Source organism: Phocoena sinus, chromosome 20 (genome assembly GCF_008692025.1).
Source record: "Phocoena sinus isolate mPhoSin1 chromosome 20, mPhoSin1.pri, whole genome shotgun sequence".
NCBI classification, from domain to species: Eukaryota; Metazoa; Chordata; class Mammalia; order Artiodactyla; family Phocoenidae; genus Phocoena; species Phocoena sinus.
Window position 1 is genome coordinate 12065236 of NC_045782.1, and position 19877 is coordinate 12085112.

Genomic DNA, 19877 nt, shown 5'->3' on the forward strand with positions numbered 1-19877 from the left:
AGTCACAAAACCTCTCTGTAGCTCAGTGTTCCCATCTGTAAAATGGGAACGAAAACGTCGCCTACTCTTGTGGTGAAGATTAAATGTTGAGAGTGTGTTAAGCCCTTGGAAGACTGATCACTATATAGTAAAACTACGGGTATTAAATATCTTTGGATATTTAAATATCCGTATATCAAGCATATCTTGGTGCTTAAATATCTCCACCAGGCTCTCTCAAAGCCAGTAGGTGAGGGGTGAGGATGGGAACCTGCATCTTCGGGTGTCATCGATGCCCACATGTTGGACCTCATGCCACACCAGCTCCACCCCTCCCTGGTGGGAAGGTCCAAGGGTGACAGGCAGGCCACCTGGTCCTCATTCTGCCGCTGTCGTACTATCCATGACCCTTGACAAAGTTGAGCCTCTTGCAGCCTCCGTGGCTTCATCTGCAAAATGAGGATTCTAACACCCATCTTCCCACCTCATAGATGTGTCACTGCAAGGGACAGGCACCATGACTGGGCGTGGATTAAAGGGGATCATCTGCAGTTATCTGGAAAATGCTCTTCTGGGGAGCAGGGCCCGGTCCTACAGTCATATTCTGAATTAACTAGGTTTTGAGGGAGGGGGGCACATGGTGTTCCCAAGATTGTTTGAATAAATCCAATGAGGGTGTGAGACGCTGGGACACACTGGGAGAAACAGGTCCCCTCTAGAGAGAAGAGTGTCCAGAAGCGGCCACTGCCTGATCGTAATACACATCAGGACCTTGGCCTTCCGTGGCGCTCCCTCTGTTGTCTCCTTTGAAGCCCTCAGCACCTATTTACCAACGAGGAAACTGAGGCCCAGGGAGTAGGTTGCTGGCCTAACGTCACAAAGCTTGTGAGTGACAGCACGTGGATTTGAAGCTGGACTGTGTGTCTACAAGTGTGTCTACAAGTGCATGGTCCTATCCCACAGCTCTCAGAGCCCAAGACTCCTGCTAACTGGGTGGGTTTAGACTTGGGCTTCTCCAGACTTGGTGGGGCTGAGTCACCTGCGGCGTTGTTCAAGAGGGCACGGGAGGGCCCCCTCCCGCTGGACAGGTGCTCCTTTCCACACACAGGGATAAAGACCACCTGAGTGGCCAGCAGACCCTGTCCAGGGAGGCAAACTGGGCGGATGGGGATGGGGGTGATGTCAGGAGTTTGTTTTGTTTGTCCTGCACTAGTCATCCCTGCCTGGGAACAGCCCCTGGGCAGGACAGCAAACCTCCTCCTGTGCCTTCCCCCACGACAGAGCCACCACGCAGCACTGGGCCGTCTCTGGGTGTCATCCTTTGCAACAGGTATTATGATTATGCGCCCCTCCCCCATCCCCAGCCATGAAGACACTGAGGCTCAGAGAGGTACAGTGACTTGACCAGGGATACTCAGCTAGAACGTGAACCTAGGACCAAAGGGATCCAAAGCTTGTGCACTCGGCCCCTGCTGCTTCACAGGGATTGTGCCCTTCTTCAAATCCATAGACTCTCGGTCCGGGAGGTCAGGAGTCCTGGATCTTAGTTTCAGCTCTTCACAACTCTCAGAGTGCCCTGGATGCTTCACTGCTCTGAGGCTCAGTCTTCACGCCCGCAGCATGAGAGAGGGCGCCCACACTCAAGGACAGACTCCAGCCACACTTCATAGAAGCCGCTTTCCATGTGAGTTTCATACAGGCAGAGGAGTTGGAAACTGTGGCCCCTAGGAGGCTGGGACCCAGTGGGCACGTGGTAGAGGCCCAAGCACTGGGAAGTCCGGTTTCAGCCACCAGCAATCTCAACTGAGATGAAATTGACCCACCGCCCAAGGGTGTCAGCCGCCTGCCGTGGAGACACACAGGAAGCAACCAGAACCCTGGCACTTCCCTGGTGGTCCAGTGGTTAAGACTCCACGCTTTCACTGCAGAGGGCGCGGGTTCAATCCCTGGTCGGGGAACTAAGATCCCACAAGCTGCATAGCGCCGCTAAAAAAGAAAAAAGACCCCTGTCCTTGCCAGCCTCCCAATCTAGTTGAGAGGAGAACCCAGCAGCCTCGAAACACGAGGACAGTGAGGCCAGTTAAGTGGGGCTGGAGTCTGTGCTCAGAGAAGCCTTTTGTTGGGGAGGCCAGGGGCCCTGGCTAGCGGTGAGGGGTGAGTGGATCGTGGGAGCAACCAGAGAGAAGGCAGGGTGAGCCACAAACTCCCCGCCAGCTTGCCAGAGTGCAGGGATTCCGTGGCTCGAGGTGAAGATCCCAGCTTTACTGAGCACCTATTACACACTGCCTCCCATTACTCACTGTCAAGGCCGGTGCCCTTCCTGTTTCCGCAACTTGACTGTACGTTCCCTAAACGCACATAAATCAGTTTGTAGTCCACACACTGCTGGGCACAGAGCAGGATTTTAATAACTTGCTCGTGATAATGACAAAACCACTAATAATAGTTTTCCCTCAAACAGTCCCTCCCCCTCCCCCCTTAGGGAGACCTGGCTTTCCCATGAGGACCACGCTTGCTGGTAGCAGCTGCCTTCTCAGCATCTCCACCTGCATCTCAGGCCCGTTGTGGGCACGCTCTCTGCCTCTCCTCCTAGAGCTTCCATCACTACCGGACCCTCCCTCCTGGAGCCTGCAGCAGCTACTTAGGGTAAAGAGCACCATGATACAGTGGCTAAGCCTTGAAGCTATGTACTAGCCGTGAGCCCTTAAGTGTTTTATTTAATATCTCTGTGCCTCAGTTTTCTCACCTGTGAAATGGGGATAATAATAATATGCCTACTTCCTGTGGGCCTTGTCAGGAAGACATGAGATAACGCCTGTCAATCTCTGAGCCCGAGAAGTGCTTGAAATACGTGGGCTATTATCAGCATCTTCTTCCCATCTACATTTATTAAGCCTTCTGGACCTCCCCCCATATTCCCTAGGGCAGTGGTTCTCATTTGTGAGCCCTGACCCCTTGGTGAGGGGTGATTATAAAGGACCCCCAACACTGAACACTGATTTTTGTGCAATGCCTACAAAGTATTTACATATTTCTCATTTCATCCCAACAACCACGTAAGTGGGTATTTTACATGTAAGCGGGCGTTCTTATTTATAGAAGCTGTGATATTGTGATTTATAATAAGAAATATATATTCGGTCTTCATGCAATTTGAGGCACAGAGCTCCTAAAACGCTTGGAATTTCCTAGGTGATAAGAGCAATCTTTTGTCATAGCATTTGGACTTTTGTCCTTGATTCCTAAAACAGCTCCAGAGCCATAAAGGTGAAAGGAGTGTCTTGTTATAAGTTTATGTTAATGAGGTAACTTTTGGGAAGTCCCTAAGGATGGAGGCTTGTTGCCAGGGGAACCAACCCCGATTAGAGGGTTGGAACTTTCAGCCCCACCCCCAACCTCCAGAGAGGGGAGAGGGGCTGGAGATTCAATCAATCACCAATAGCCAATGATTTAATCAATCATGCCCATGTAAAGAAGCCTCCACAAAAACCCAAAAGGACAGGGTTTTGGGAACTTCCTGGTTGGTGAACACATGCTGTGCCCGAAGAAGGCAGAGAAGCTTGCATCCCTTCCCACATACCTTGCCCTAGGCCATTCTTCCATCTGGCGGTTCCTGAGTTACAGCTTTTTATAATAGACTGATAATCTAGTAGTAAACTCTTTCCCTGAGTTCTGTGAGCCACTCTAGCAAATTAATCGAACCCGAGGAGGGGGTCGTGGGAACCTCCGATTTGTAGCCAGTGAGTCAGAAGCACAGGTGTCAACCTGGACTTGGGATTGGTGTTGAAGTCAGGGGAGGAGGGTGGTCTTGTGAGACTGAGCCCTTCACCTGTGGGATCTGACCCTATCTCCAGGTAGACAGTCTCAGAACTGAGTGAAACTGTAGGGCACCCAGCTGGTTTCGCAGAACTGTCTAGTGTGGGCAAACTGCCACACGTCTGGTGTCAGAGCGAGGTGAGAACAGTGCTGTGAGTAGACAGAAAACAGGAGCGAGAAGCTTAGAAAAGGGAAGGAACTAGTGCTAGCGAGTATTAGATGCAGGATTTGAACTCAGGTCTGTCTCCCACTCCGCTGCTCTGCCTCGCAGACGTGAGATGAGTCCCCTAAGAAGGGGCTTTCTTTCCAACCCATTGCAGGGACAACGGACCCCCTCAAACCCTCCCCACATCCGTCTGCCCTGCTGGCAGGTTCTGTTTGTCTTCTCTCCATCCTTCAGGCGGAAGCCGTCCCAGAATCCTCTGTGCCGTTCGACATGGAAATGGCCTCAGGTGGTCCAGGCCATCAGGACTGTGAGTTCTCTCTTCTCTGCCCTCCCTCCAAGCACCCGAGTTTTGCCTGTGGGTTCTGCTGGTGTCGTGTCCGCTGAGGTCACTGCAGCATCCCCACCCGGTGCCTGGCTCCCCGACAATGAGGATGCTCACCTGCATTTTCTCCAGCATCTCAAAGAACTCCGCTGACTGAAAGACACAAAGAGGGCGGGGAGAGAAAGATGGGGCGTCAGCCAGGAGGTCTGCTGAGAAAGCCTCTCCGTTGACTGTCTGGAAGTTCAACCCAGGGCTTCCCCAGGGACAAAATTCATTGGGATCAAGAGAGAAGATAATTTGATCTTGCCTTTGCAGGGCTGGAGGGCCAGAATACCCCATACAACAAGAGGGGGAGAAAAGCATGCCCGGCCTGGCAAATGGCCCTGGGGAGAACAGTTACTCAGTCTCTGTCAAGAGGGAGGGGTCCCTGGGAAAAGCCAAGGTCTCCAAAAGCCCTGGGATTCAGCCTCCAGCAGGATTCGTGTTTGGGATGTTTTCAGCCCAACAGCGAGGCCAAGATGTCCCACACAAGTAGTTTTCCAACTTTTGTGGCAACACACAGCTCTTCTGTCTTCTCACAGAAGTCTCACTTAGAACTCCAACATACAAAACCAGTAAAAGCACAGCTGCTCTGGCCAAGGCAGAGCCCCTGATGTGTCACCTCTGCCTGTCCCTGTCCCCTGTCCCCAAGGCACCTTTTGGGACCCAAGAACTGGTGAGCAAAACCTAAAAACCATTGAACTGCAGCCTCCAGTGGCCTGGATGGGTTATTTTTAAAATCGTAAACTACGTAAGTCCAAACTTTTAACCTACTTTGGTGCCACCCTTGTAAACTCCAGGTAAGACCAAAAGGAGAAAAAGTGGAATGAAAGGGTGAAGGACTGAAAGCCCTACCCTAATAAACACATGCAGAAGTTGCCCCAGAAATGTCCCCACTTCCCGTTCTGTAAAAACAGCTACACTTTTTTGTCATAAGATCACTGCCCACATCAGGGCACTGGCAAGCCACGAGTTAATGAGCGCCCAGAAGAGACAGTCCCCAGATGAATAGGAAACAAAAGAAAGCAGTGAAAAGGAAGCATGTCCTTGTCCCTTCTTCATGCAGAGACAGGGCATCCACCCTGCTTTCCTCTGCAGGCACCAATGGGCCAGAACTGCCTGCAGCCCCGTCACCCTGAGCATTCTCAGAGGAGAACCACGATGGAAAGGACCCTTGTGGAGTCACCTGCAGAGACCTGGCCCTGCCGCAGACTCCAAGTGACCTCTCCCAGGCTAAAGGTGGCCCATCAGAGGCAAAGAGTCTCTGACCCCCCAGCAGTTCAGGTTCCAGGGTCTGGAAACCCCACTTGTGGATGTACAGGGTTGAGGACAAGCTTGGGTCACCCACATCAAGCACCCTTGACCAGAAGCAGCCATCAAACGCCCAGCTCTCAAACCTATCCTTCCCACTCGTTCTGTGTATTCTTACCGACTCCAATCTCCAGGATACCAAGACTAATAGACATAAAGAACTTATTCAGATCGGTAAGGCTAGAAAGATGAGCAAAAAGAGGACAAGGAGGTAGAAACAATCAGCATTTTAAATACACAGACCTCTGACCCAACAGTTCCTCTTCGGAGAATGTGTACTATAAACACACTTACAAGTGAACACAAAGACAGATACAATATAATGGCCATTGCAGCATTTTTTGTAACAGCAAAAAATGGAAACAACTTAAATGTAGGAAATTGGCTAGAATAAGCTACATAGAATAAAATACAAATACTACGAAAGACTGTGTGCCAATGACTGAGATGAAATGAACAATTCCTAGCAATACACAAACTACCAAAACTGACTTGGGAAGAAACAGAAAATCTAAAAAGACCCATATTAAATAAAGAGATTGAATTAGTAATCAAAAAACTACCCACAAAGAGAAGCCCAGGTCCAAATGGCTTCAGTTGTGAATTCTACCCCTTAAAGAAAAAGTAATACTAATTCCTCACAAACTCTCCCAAAGATAGAAGAGGGAACGCTTCTCAACTTATCCCATAAGGTTAGTACTACACTGACACCAAAATTAACATCACAAGAAAAGAAAACTACAGACCAATATAGCTTATGAAAAGAGATGCAAAAATTCTCAACAAAATTCTAGCAAACTGAATCCAGCAACATAAAAAGAACTACCATTTGACCCAGCAATTCCACCCCTAGGTATATACCCCCAAGAGAAATGAAAACATATATTTAAAACATATGTCTCAAAAACTTGTACGCTCATGTTCACAACAGCAATATTCATAATACCCCCAAAGCGGAAACAACCCAAAAAGTCCATCAACTGTTGAATAAACGAATTATAGCACAACCATTCAATGGAATAGTATTCAGCCATTAACAAAAAAAAAAAGAATGAAGTACTGGCTCATGCTACAACATGCATAAACGTTGAATACATTATGCTAAGTAAAAGAAGCCAGACACAAAAAGCCACGTGATTCCATTAATATAAGATATCCAAAACAGGCAAATCTAAAGAGACAAAAAGTAGATTTGTGGTTGCTTAGGGCTGAGGGAAATGGGGGATTTGGAAGGTGATAACTAGAGGATATATGGTTTCTTTCTGAGCTGATGAAAATGTTCTAAAATTGACTGCGGGTAACGGTTACAGAATTCTGTAAATATACTAAAAACCATTAAGCTGTGAACTTTAAATGGGTGCCTTTATGGTACTGAATTCTATCTCAATAAAGCTGTTCAAAAAGAAAAACTACTCAGTTATTCAAAAAGAAAGCAGTAGCTCTATATTGCTTATATGAGGTGCTCTCCAAGATATATTAAGGGGGGGGTGCAAATCAGAACATCACATAGAATACGATCCCCTTTTAATAAAAACAAAACGTAAAAAGACCTATATGTATGTATATAAATGCATAGAAAATAATACAGAAGATACCTCACACTATCAAAAAGTGATTATATTGAGAAGGCGAAGAGAATAGTGAAGGGGGGTTTGCTTTATACATGGCCTGCTTCACAAGCAGGTAGACCTACATTACTGGCATAATTCAATTTCAAAGAAATAAGTTTTGGAAAGGAAAACAGAAAAATGTGCAAAGGACAGGAACAAACAACTTCCTAAAGGAGAAATATAAAATGACCAATAAACAATTGGAACATGCCCAACCTCCCAAGTTATGAATGAAGTTAAGATAAGAGTAAGATAACATCTTTCACCTATCAGATTGGCCACAATTAAAAAGAAAATCCAGTGTTGGCAAGGACTGTAGGTTAAGTGTGCACCTGGTACTTTCTGAAGGGCAGTTTGGTACTATGTGTCCAAAGCCTGAAAAACGTTCATGTATTTTGGCCCATAAACCCACTTACAGGAATTTACCCGAAACCAATATTTGGGCAACTATACAAAGATATGTATACAAGGATATCTGTCGAAACACTGTTTATGGGTAAAAAAAAAGTGGAAAGAGCCGAAGTACCCATCAATGAGGCAAAGAATAAATCATACAAGGAAGTATGCCCGTACAATAAAATACTCTGAGAGGAGATCTGTGTTGATTATGCTACGAGGAAGATTCACATTGTACTGTTAAGTGAGAAAAGTAGGGTTTAGAACAATGTGACCCCTTTTTTCTCAACATATATGTCTTCATGTTGAATACACACATCACCCCTCCAGAGAAAAATATCTTGAAGGATATATGTCAAAATGAGTTATAAGTTAAGGATAATTTTTTTCCTGTTTGCTTTTAAGTATTTTTTAAAATTTTCTATAACAATTATAAATTATTTTTGCAGTTAATCAACCGCAAAGATTTCAACACATAAGCAGAGGCTCTGGCATGCCTTTTTTTGCTTCTCCCAACTCCTGCTACATGCCTTTCCTGTACCCTCATAAGACGCTGTGCCCAAGGACCCAAGTTATACAGCCTTTTGTGCCCACAGAAAGCCCCTGAGTTCAGGCCAATTCATTTCCAGGTCTAACCATGGCCCTGGGTGTTATAGACTAAGAGTCACCCCCATATCCAGCTTACCCCCTGGGATCCATGTAAACTGGCAACCAAAATACCTTAGGTGTGTTCCTACACAATGTTCCTTGTGTTGGTTAATCGAATAACCCCAAATGATTAAGTGCTGGCAAGGCATGGACTGGTCACTGGAAGTACTAGGCAAGGGCTCCATTTCTAGGGTACTTGACCTTAATTATGAGATAAAGTTACACAGGGTTATGTTACAGATGACCAGTGGTTCAGAGGAGGCATGAAGCACTTCTTGCTGGGAGGTAAGGATATTAGTTCTGTACTGCTGTAGAACAAATTACCCCAAAACTTGGTGACTCGCAACAATGTGCATGGGTCGGGAATTCAAAAGTGGCTTCGTTGGTCAGTTCTGGCTCCGGCGGTTGCATTCAGAACGTCAGCAGAGGCTGCATCACCTGAAGGCTAGACTGGGATTGGAGGATCTGCTTCCAAGATGGCGCACTCACAAAGCTGTCAGCAGGAGGGCCCAGTTCCCCATCACACAGACCTCTCCATCGGTTGCTTGAGTATCCTCAAAACGTGGCGGCTGACTCCCCCGGAGCAAGTGATCCAAGAGAGAAAGCATGAAGGAAGCTATACTACCTTTACACCATCCTCTCCCTTTTATCCTATTCTTTAGAAGCTAGTGTCCACAACCAGCCCTCACTCAAGGGGAGGGGAATTAGGTTCTGAAGGAGAAAAGTATCAAAGAGCTTGTGGACATATTTTAAAACTACCACATCAAGGAAGTCTTCTTGTAAGAGGCTGGATTCCAGCCAGACCTTAAAAGATAAACAGAAATCACTTGATAGAGAGGGTGGAGAGGGCATTACAGGCGGTGGTAACTGTGAGGGCAAAGGTGGAGAAGCACGGTGTGTACTCAGTGAATGGTGAGTGGATGAACCTGGCTGCCTGAGGGCTCTGGGTCAACATCCTTAAGTTCAGACTGGAAAGGAGGGCTGGGGTCTAGGCCTGAGAGATTCCAAACGCCAAGAATTCAGGCTTAATCTGGAAGGCGCTGGAGAGCTACTGAGGTTTGGGTACAGTAGAAGGATAAAGCCGTCCACAGTATCTGTGGGGGATTGGTTCCAGGACCTCTGTAAATATGTGAGGATGCTCAAGTCCCTTATTTAAAATGGAATAGCACAGTTGTCCCCTTTATCCCCCTTTATCCGCAGGTTCCACCAACTGGGGATCAAAATCGAAATCTTTAGTTGAATCTGTGGATGCAGAACCCATGGATACGGAAGGCCAACTCAACAGGAGGGAGTAGAATCCAGTGGTCAAAGCCAGGTATGGGAAGTGACCGACCTGCTACTGGCCGGCTGCGTGGTACAAGGCACGTGATTCAATCTCTCTTACTTCCCTCACCTGAAAGCGGGATCAGCCCCTGCCTTTCAGGGCTCATGTGAGGCTGAAGTAAGAACGTGGACAAGAAGTGCCAGGGCCTGGTCCACGGCCAGCGCTCAGTAAACAGCAACTACTATAAGGAACTATTAGAAAGTTCGCTCTGGAAACAAGCTTTGCCTGTTGGGAGATGGTCTAGTACCTTCAGGACAGTTAGCTTTTCCTGATTTAGCTTTTCTTGACCTCATTGGTCTTCCCAGAGGCAGCGTGTTTAGATTACTGTTAAAAATGGGTCTATTTCCCGAATGAAGATGCTCCGTGGCCTCAGGGCTGGCACAGGTGGTGAGATGAAAGGGCTGTGATTCAGCCTCAGCCCTGAGTAACACACTGGGTGGACAATTGCTGCGTGGACAGTGTCCAGGAGCAGAAATCAGCCAGTGGCAACTCGGCCCCAGCTGGCCTAGCCCCACTTCATGGTGACTTGTTGAACTTTCCAATGGGACAGTTCCAACCTTGGCAAAGAGCAAGTCTCCTTTTCCACCCAGAAGCAGGGTGACTCAGGCCAGCCTGGAACAGCAGCTCCGGCCACTGAGTCCCACCCTTGTCCACACCCCGTGAGGTTGCTTCACGCGGCCAAGGGCGCACAGCAGGCACTCAGTAAATGCTCACTGACTCACTGGCATCGTCCCACAGGCCCTTTAGGAGAGAAAGCCTAAAGCATTCTTCGGAAGGGGATCCCCCTCCATTGGGAAGCCAGGCGCTGGATTTTCACAGAGAAATGTAATTCAGACTTCTCATCAATAGCGGCCCAGCTGTCTAATTTATTATTAGCAACAGCCATCAACACCCAAATCCGAGCAGCGGCCAGCATTTCCCCTTGGGCTCTGCTTTAACAGTCAGTCAAGTAGGATGTGAAATCATCACCGAGAGCCAGCACCCAGCCGGGGAAACCACAGGCTGGGCCCCAAGGTTCGGTCCGGGTTCAAGCCGTGTCCTCCCACCTCTCAGTATAGAAACCGACCAGTCTTCCTTCAGAAGGACAAAATGCGTCCTTGCGGGGAGAAGGCCAGAGGAGGTCCGACACAGCAGGAACAGAAGTGAACAGGAACTGCAAGGCCAGTCTTGAGGAATCTTCCCGATGCCCCTACTTGTTCACTCTGGTGCTAGCCCCCTGCCCAGGTGGTGAAGAAGTAGAAGCAATGGAAGGGATAGAGCATGTGCGAGTGTAGCAGGGCCACCACCCCATCTCAGCACCCTGTGCCCTTCCCGCGGGCAGGAGCAGCCTGGCCTGCCTCTCTCTGGTCCACAGCGGCTCTACACGTGGACGTGACCTTTCCTGGCAGATGGGTGGCCACCTGTCCTCTCCTTCTTGCTGCATCGCAGGAAGGGCCCCCACCAGCACACACCCCTCCCTTTCTGACCCTAGTTGAAGTCGCACCCACTGCCATCCATCTGCTGCCCACCAGATCCCTGCGGGGGGTCCTGCCCTAGCTCTGGCCTCCTCTGCTTCCCTCCTGCAGGCAGGCTGTATTTGTGTGTGAGCAGTCTGCCCAGAAGGTACCACACGCCCACTGCTCACACACAGGACGAGGCCATCTGAGCGCCTGCACCTTGAAACAAGGCTCAAAACGGCACCGACTCACAGGGCTGTGGTGGGATAACGTGAGCCAGTCTGCAGAGCCGGACACAGCACCCAACGCAGAACTCGCTCCGTGCACAGCAGCAAGTGTCTCCTTATCCCACCTCAAGCCAGGGCATGCATGAGGAGGCCAAGGCATGTCAACAGCAACCAGAAACGGTAAAACAAGACGAGGATGGAGGACAAGGTGTCTTCCCCACCCCCCACAGTCCCAGGAGAATGGGATGGAGATGTGGGCTGGGTGGTGCTGAGGAGAGGAAGAAAACGGGTCTGAGCAGGTTTCCTCATTATACAGAGAAGGAAGACACCACAAAAGAAAAGGATTTCTGGAGAGTTTTGTAGAGATTTTTGGAAAGCTGGGAGAGCTGGGAACCCAGAGCACACACCCCATCAGGAGCCAGACCCGATGTGTCCCAAGCCCACCCAAGCACAGCACATGCTGCGCAGCCCTGGCTCTGCTGCTGGCTCAGAGGCCCCCATCCAGAGGACATCAGGATGAGGGCCAGCTGGCCGCCACTCTGGTTGCTGGAACCTGCAGAAGGAGGCAAAGGGTGGTTCACTAGAATAGAAGGTCCTTGAGGGGAGGGCTCTGATTATTTTGTTCACTGCTATATCCCTGGATGTACAGCTGCCTGGCACAGGGTAGATGCTCCAGAAACATTTCCTGAATGAATGAGAATGAATTGGGCAGGGGAGACTGACTCCTAGGCCTGTGGGTGGCCGGGGCTATCTCCTCAGGATGGCTACAGTCAGGGAAGGACAGGCCAATGCATGTGCTAGTAAGGGCTGTCTCTTCTCTGGCCACAGACTGTACCCCTCACCCTGGACAGCCAACAGTTGCATCCAGGTCCTATTCCAACCAAGCCTCTTTCCCCCCTCTCCCCTGTGCAACCTTCATGCTTCTCTTTCCCTTCTTTGGTCTGCCTTCATACCAGCTCACACTGAACATAGCTCCTCAGCTGCTTGAGGCCTGCAGAGGCACAGCTTCAACTATGTCAACTTGGGCCAGGAGCATACAAGGCTCTCTATCACCTATGGCAATGGTGATACAACGGAATTACCAGGAGAGCGTGTTAAAACACAGGTTCCTGGCCCCAGCCCTAGGGAATCTGAATTTCTAACACATTCCCAGGTGATATGGATACTCCTGATCCAGGGACTACACTGTGAGAACCACTGACCTATGGAATTATAATGTTTAATGCAAAAAAAAAAAAAAAAAAAAAATAATGTTTAATGCAGGGGGTGTATGAAAGGGACCAACCTGGCCAGAGCAGAGATTGGGCAGGGAAGCAGGGTGGGAGGATGGCTGGTTTTTATAGGACAACTTAAAAATTATGCAGATTTATATTTAAATCTGTAAGAGAGGATTTGAAAATGCAAATGACTACAAGTACCAGGCAAGTAACATAAAAGAATGAAGAGATAATAAGAGATTGAATCGGTAATCCAAAACCTCCCAGCAAAGAAAAGTCCAGGATCAGATGGCTTCATGGTAAATTTCACCAAACATTTAAAGAAGAATTAGCACTAATCCTACATAAACTCTTTCAAAAAACGGAAGAGGAAGGAACACTTCTTAATTCATTCTGTGAGGCCAGCATTACCAAAACCATACTAAGAAACTACAAGGAAACAAAACTACAGATCAATATCCTTAATGGATATAGATGTAAAAGTTCTCAACAAAATACTAGCAAACCAAATCCAACAGCACATTATACATTGTGACCAGGTGGGATTTATCCCAGGAATGCAAGCTTGATTCAACATAAGGAAATCAATCAATGTAATATATCACATTCATAGAATGAAGGGAAAAACCACATAATCATCTCAGCTGATGCAGAAAGAGCACTTGACACAATCTAATACGCTTTCTTGATAAAAACACCCGGAACACTAGGAATAGAAAGGAACTTCCTCAACATGATAAAGGGCTTTTTTTTTAATCCACAGCTAACATCATGCTCAATGATACTGAAAGCTTTTCCCCTAAGACCAGGAACAAAACAAGGATGCCCACTTTCACCACTACTATTCAGTGTACTGAAAGTTCTAGCCAGAGCAATTAGAGAAAGAAATGAAAGGCATTCATATTGAAAAGGAAAAATAAAACTATCTCTATTTGCAGATGACATAATGCAATATAGAAAACACAAAAGAATCCACAAACACTACTAGAGCTAATAAAGGAAGCCAGCAAGATTGCAGAGTACAAGATCAACATACAAAAGTCATTTGTATTTCTATACACCAGCTATGAACAATCTGAAAATAAAATTAAGAAAACAATTCCATTTGCAAGAACATCAAAAAGGATAAAATACCTAGAACAATTTCAACACGGAGGTAAAAGATTCACACACTGAAAACTAGAAGACTTTGATGAAAGAAATTAAAGAAGACTTAAATAAATGGTATGACATTCCTTATTCATGGGTTGGAAGACTCAATACTGCTAAGATGGCAGTAATCACCCAAAGTGATCTACAGATTCAATCCAATCCCTATCAAAATCCCAGCTGGATTTCTTTGCAGAAATTGAAAAGCTTATCCTAAAATGGATGTGGGAACTCAAGGAACTCAGAAAGCCAAAACGTTCTTGAAAAAGAACTCACAATTCCCAATTCCAAAACTTACTACAAAGTTACAGTGATCAAAACAGTGTGGTACTAGCATAAGGATAGACATATAGACCAATGGAATAGAATTTAGAGTCCAGAGATAAATCCATGCATTTATGGTCAACTGACTTTTGACAAGGGGGTCAAGACTAATCGATGGGGAAAGAACAGTCTTTTCAACAAATGGTGCTAGAAAACTGGATACCCACGTGCAAAAGAAATGAAGTTGGACACCTATACCTCAAACCATATACAAAAATACAAAAAGCAACAATCTAAACCTAAGAGCTAAAACTGTAAAACTCTTAGAAGAAAACATAAGTTAAATCTTCATGATCTTAGATTTGGTAATGGATTCTTAAATATGACACCAATAAAAAGGGAAATATAAATTACTGAACTTCATCAAAATTTAAAACTTTTGTGCTTTAATGGACACTATCAAGAAAGTAAAAAGACGACCAACATAATGGGAGAAAATATTTGTAAATCATATATCTGATAAGCACCTAGCATCCAGAATATATAAAGAACTCTTACAACTTAACAAAAAGACAAACAACCCAATTAAAAAATGGGCGAAGAACTTGAATAGACGTTTCTCCAAAGAAGATATACAAATTGACAATAGGCACATAAAAAAAATGCTCCACGTCATTAGTCATGGGGAAATGCAAATCAAAACCACAATGAGATACCACTTTCATACCCACTAGAATGGCTATAATCAAAAAATAGAAAATAACAGGTGTTGGCAAGCATGTGGAAAAACTGGAACCCTCATACATTGCTGGTGGGAATGTAAAATGGTACAGCTGCTGTGGAAAACAATTTGGCGGTTCCTCAATAAGTTAAACATAGAGCTGCCATATGACCCAGCAATTCCATTCCTAGGTAGATACCCAAAGAACTGAAAACAGGTACCCAAACAAACACTTGCACAAGAATGTTTTCCACTTGTACACTAAAGAGCCGCACTATTCACACTTGCCAAAAGGTGGAAACAACCCAAATGTCCATCAATTGTTGGATGGATAAACAAACTGTGGTGTATCCACACAACGGAATATCATTCAGGCATAAAAAGGAGTGAAGTGCTAATAAATGTTTCAATGTGAATGAACCTCAGAAACATCCCATGTGAAAGATGCCAGAGACAAAAGGTCACATACTGTATGATTCCATCTCTGTAAAATATCTGGAATAGGTAAATCAATCCATAGAGACAGAAAGCAGATGGGTGGTTGCCAGGGGCTGGAGTTGAGGGAGAATGGAGAGCAGCAGCTTAATGGGATTTTATTTGGAGGTGATGGAAATAGTTTAAAACTAGGTAGAGGTGATGGTTGCAAAATATTGTGAATGTACTAAATGCCACTAAATTATACACTTTATTTATTTTTGATGTGGACCATTTTTAAAGTCTTTATTGAATTTGTTACACTATTGCTTCTGTTTTATGTCTTGTGTTTTTTGGCCCTGAAGTACATGGGAACTTAGCTCCCCGACCAGGGATCGAACCCGAACCCCCTGCAGTGGAAGGCGAAGTCTCAACCACTGGACCGCCAGGGAAGTCCCGAATTATTCAGTTTAAATGATTAATTTTACATTGTGAAAATTTCCCCTCAACAACAACAAGAGTTGGGGGACTGAAACAATGGTAAACTGAAGAGTACATGCTCCTTCCAGAAGAGGCAACTGCTGCTCATCTCTGCCAGGCTGCAAGAGGAAATGCAAGCTCGATGTTACCAGAGTTTTCAACTTTTCAGGATAAGCCAGAAATCCAAATTTGTAGGTAAACTCTCCCAACTTCTATGCATTGATAACCAATTAAAAGTTTTTAGGACTTCCCTGGTGGCGCAGTGGTTGAGAGTCCGCCTGCCGATGCAGGGGACGCGGGTTTGTGCCCTGGTCCGGGAAGATCCCACATGCCGCGGAGCGGCTGGGCCCGTGAGCCATGGCCGCTGAGCCTGCGTGTCCGGAGCCTGTGCTCCGCAACGGGAGAGGCCACAACAGTGAGAGGCCCATGTACCGCAAAAAAAAAAAAAAAAGTTTTTAAAATCTCTACGTAGACCAAACAAAATTCATCTATGAGCCAAGTCAGTCCACAAGACACAATTTCCAAGCTCTGCTGTGTACAACAGGGAGCCATTGAATGTTCCTGAGCTGGAAAATGAGAAGATGTAAGGAAAGTGTAGGGAGCCCCAAGGTATCCTCTTTTGGGCACACGTGACATGCCAGGCACTGGGGCACTGAATCAGTGCCACCCCATTAGTACAAATGCCACCCCATTAGTCCCAGGGAGGGATGGTTAGAGGGGTGGAAGGGGTTGAGTGATTAAGCAACTTGCCCAAAGTGAACACACTTAGTAAAAGGCAGAAGCCAGATTCAGGTCCAGATCTATCTGAGTTTGCCAACTCCACATCTCAACGTGCGTGTCTGACAGACATCTCAGACTTAACTAGGCCCAATACAACACTCCTTAACTCCTTTTTTTTTTATCATTAACTCTTTCCCTCAAAAACTTTCCTCCACCTTAGCCAGTCTCCCCATCGTCCACCCATCCTGACGCTCAGGAGAAAACCCCCAGGATTATCACTGATTTCTTCCTCATTCCCCACACGCAACAGACCTGCAAGTCCACTATCAAAACATATCCCAAGTCTGAGCACGTCTCAGCAGCTCCCCCACCTCCATCAGCTCTCACTGCCCCTCATCAGGACCATGTAGCAGCCTCCCGGCCTGCACACCAATGCCTTCCTAATCAGCCCCCCGGACAACAGCCACATGGTCTTTCTGAAAGATAAATCAGATGACATCCGTATCCACCTTAAACCCTCCAACGCACCACTCCATATCCTGCCAAGGTCCAGGGGTGTCAGGCCATTTCAGTTTGTAACAGTGTCACCAGGCTCACACCCTGCCCCCCATTCCGGAGCCAGTGGTAGCACAGCCTGAGATTGGGGGACTCCTTGGTCCAACCCGCTAACAAGTGTCCTATCACTCCCCACACTCATCCCTAAACTGTCACAGCCCGGGAAGGGAAAGAAAGGAAAGAACACAGCCCACACCCACCTGCAGCAGGTAGGTCGTGAATGAGAAGAGGCCAGCAGTTCCAACCTGGCCTAGTCAGCCTGGGCCCCCATGCGCACAGGGGCCTGGCACAGATGAAACAGGGGGGCCCACAGAGCCTCCAGGGACTGTCTGACTTGGCAGGAAAGGACCTTAACTCCCAGGCCAGCAGGAATGTCACACACAGCACTCCCAAGTGTCACACTAACAGCACAGCTCGGAGGCTCTGTGACAGGACAGAGTCCCCTGCCAGGGCCATCCCAGGCACACAGCACAAAGGGGAGAGGGCTGGACCCACAGGGCTGGCCCGCTAGCTCCGAGTGCCTGGAGCCAGGCGGAAGCCCAGCTACAGAGTCCCTCCCTCTCTCACCCTGGCACCCCACCTGGCACAGCCTGCAGTTGGCTGAGGGTCCCCTCAGGCCCTCACCCAGCATCAGGAAGCCTTGACAGAGGAGCACAGAGGTGAGCTCTGCCCGGCTTCATGCCAGGACCGCCACACCAGGGAGGAAAGGCTCTGGTCCCCGATTCTGTCCCACGCCCTCCCATGTCCCCTCCACACACACAGTCCCCTCTGTCCCTAATCTCTGTTCCTCCTTCCCCTGAGTGACAGGTGGCTTCCATACCCCACGATAGGCCAGCAGGCACCAGGGGCCCCCTGCCAGGTGACAGCAGGAGGGGTCCTGGCTCCTCCCTGACCCCGCCACTCCAGGCCACCTGTGTGGACAGGCACTGCCCCATAGCCCGGGTGCACTCACCAAAACGTTCTTTAAGAAATCCATCATCTTCCACTAGTGCCTTCCCTGGCGAGTCAGGGGCCCCTGACTGTCTGTCTGAGCACCACTGTGGCTGTGGCTGCTACCACCCCAGCTGCTGCTGCTGCTGACGTTGAACAACTTCCTTAAGATTAAACAAGGAACTGCAGGATTTGGGTGTCCGCCCGGAGCTATTATTCCACACTGACTAGACCTGACCTTTGACCCCTCCTTTGCCAGTGCTGTTTTTCTAGGGAGCCCAGGGCTGGTGGAGCCACCACACATCATACGTAGTAAGGGCAAGGGGTCCATCCCAGGGGAGAGGCACCATGGCCAGCAGGTTTTAAGGGGAGACCCCTTTAGGGGTGTGGGAAAGTCAGGGTGCAGGAAGCATTCCTGTCCTTCCATCCTTAACTTTTTTTTTTTGGTCCTGCCATGCAGCATGTGGGATCTTAGTTCCCTGATCAGGGATCAAACCCATGCCCCTTGCAGTGGAAGCACAGAGTCTTAACCACTGGGCCACCAGGGAAGTTCCTCCATTCTTATCTCGAGTGAGTTCTCAATGCTGCTGGCCTGTGATGCGTGACGAGAGGAAAGGCTGGGGTACAGGATGCTGTGGGACTCAAGGCTGGGACCTCAATTTTCCATCTACGAATTGAGAAGCTCCATGTGTCAGGAGAATAAAAACGAAGTAGAAGAAAGAAAACAGGTGCCTGCACCTTTAAAGGCATTCACATGGCCCTCACAGAGCCAAAAACTTCCTACTCAAAGGTTTGAAGAAACAGCTAAAAGAGTAAGACATGATTCCTTTGCAGGTGGGGCTTGTAGGAGGGGGCAGAGGCAAGGTGAACTGCTTTCTTTCACAAAACAGCCTGGGTTTTGTTCTTTAATCACTGCATGTATTACTTCGGTTTAAAAAATTTTTTAATGTGCCTTAAAAAAGAGAGCGATCCTCACGTCCTGCGGCTCTCCCACAAGGAAAATTAAAAATAAATAAAGCAAATGGCTTGGGAAAACTCATACTCCATCTATGGCCCAGGGCCCAGAGCACCGAGTGATGTGCTATTAACAAGAGGGAGAAACCAGGCCCCAGAGCTCAGCCCAGGGCTCACCTGGGTCTTGGAGTCTCTTCCAACACAAATAAACACATCACATTTAATATCTATCCACAACCCTCGGTCCTGTTCCAGCTTTGGGAGAAAAGCAATGTCCCAGCTCAAAAGGAAAGGAATGAATTTTTAAATCCCTCAAAAGAAGGCAGCATGGCGTGGAAGAAATAGCCCTGGACTTACTGTTCAGCAGACAAGGTTTTAACCCACGGCTCTGCACCTTACAAGCTGTGCAAGGCTGGTTACTCAGCCTCTGAGCCTTAGTTTCCACATCTGTAAAATGGAAAAATCTGACCCCCTCTGCACAGTGGTTGTAGGATAAGGTATGGCGTATATAATATGTCCAGGGAGGAGGGGGCACAAATACCCTCAGTAAATGGCAACTATGATGATCTTCATTCCTTCATCCCAGTGCAGGCTCCGTACTCACTCTTCATGCCCCGGCCCCCAAGACAGTGTGAAAAGTACCCCACCACCTGCTCAGCCAAACCCAGGAAGCCGATCTTGTCTCTGCTTTCCCTCCTCCAGCCCAGCCTGCCACCAGACACACAGCCCACCCCCTCTGTCCAGCGCAGCCCCATCCTGTGCTTGTTTGAGCCCCAGAAACCACAAGAGCATCAGTGGGAGATCAGAGAGGCCAGGAAATGTCCCCAGGGACTGGGGGAAGGCACAGCTCAATCGAGGTCAAAGAAGGTCTTGGCATGAGTCCATCCCTGGGGGCTTCAAGTGACAGTGAAGGTCAGGGAAAGGGGGATGTGAACTGAGCCATCTCACACATTTGGAGGAGTCACGTGCTAGAGGAAACCCTGGCTACAGAGAAGGCTGGCAATGTCCATTCCAGCTCTTACAATTCTGATATAAAAGATCATGTTAGTAGAAGGGATGTGATCAAGCTCACCAGCCTCCCTGCCCCAAAAGGGGTCCCACTGGGCTGTCCCTAATGAGCCCTTCTCTCCTTCCCCAGGAGAAAGGAACCCTGGATAAGGCTCCTGCATCCTCAGTATCCTCCCTGCTCCCTCCCACAC

The 19877-nt window shown here is 47.9% G+C and overlaps 1 protein-coding gene across 6 annotated transcripts in view; it reads right to left on the reverse strand.

Annotated features, from left to right (window-relative positions):
- Positions 1-19877, reverse strand: part of RAP1GAP2 (RAP1 GTPase activating protein 2) — a 186907-nt gene that overhangs the window by 57910 nt on the left and 109120 nt on the right. For 4 of the 6 annotated variants that reach the window (XR_004347654.1, XM_032617539.1, XM_032617538.1 and 1 more), the window contains one exon: positions 4401-4436. Coding sequence is in view for 5 of the 6 variants with exons in the window: in XM_032617539.1 (XP_032473430.1) it covers positions 4401-4436 (36 nt within the window). In the remaining variant the exon portion in view is untranslated. Of the gene's footprint in view, positions 1-4400; positions 4437-8611; positions 8744-19877 lie in introns of those variants that run through there. The other 2 variants (XM_032617543.1, XM_032617541.1) reach the window with 1 other exon arrangement.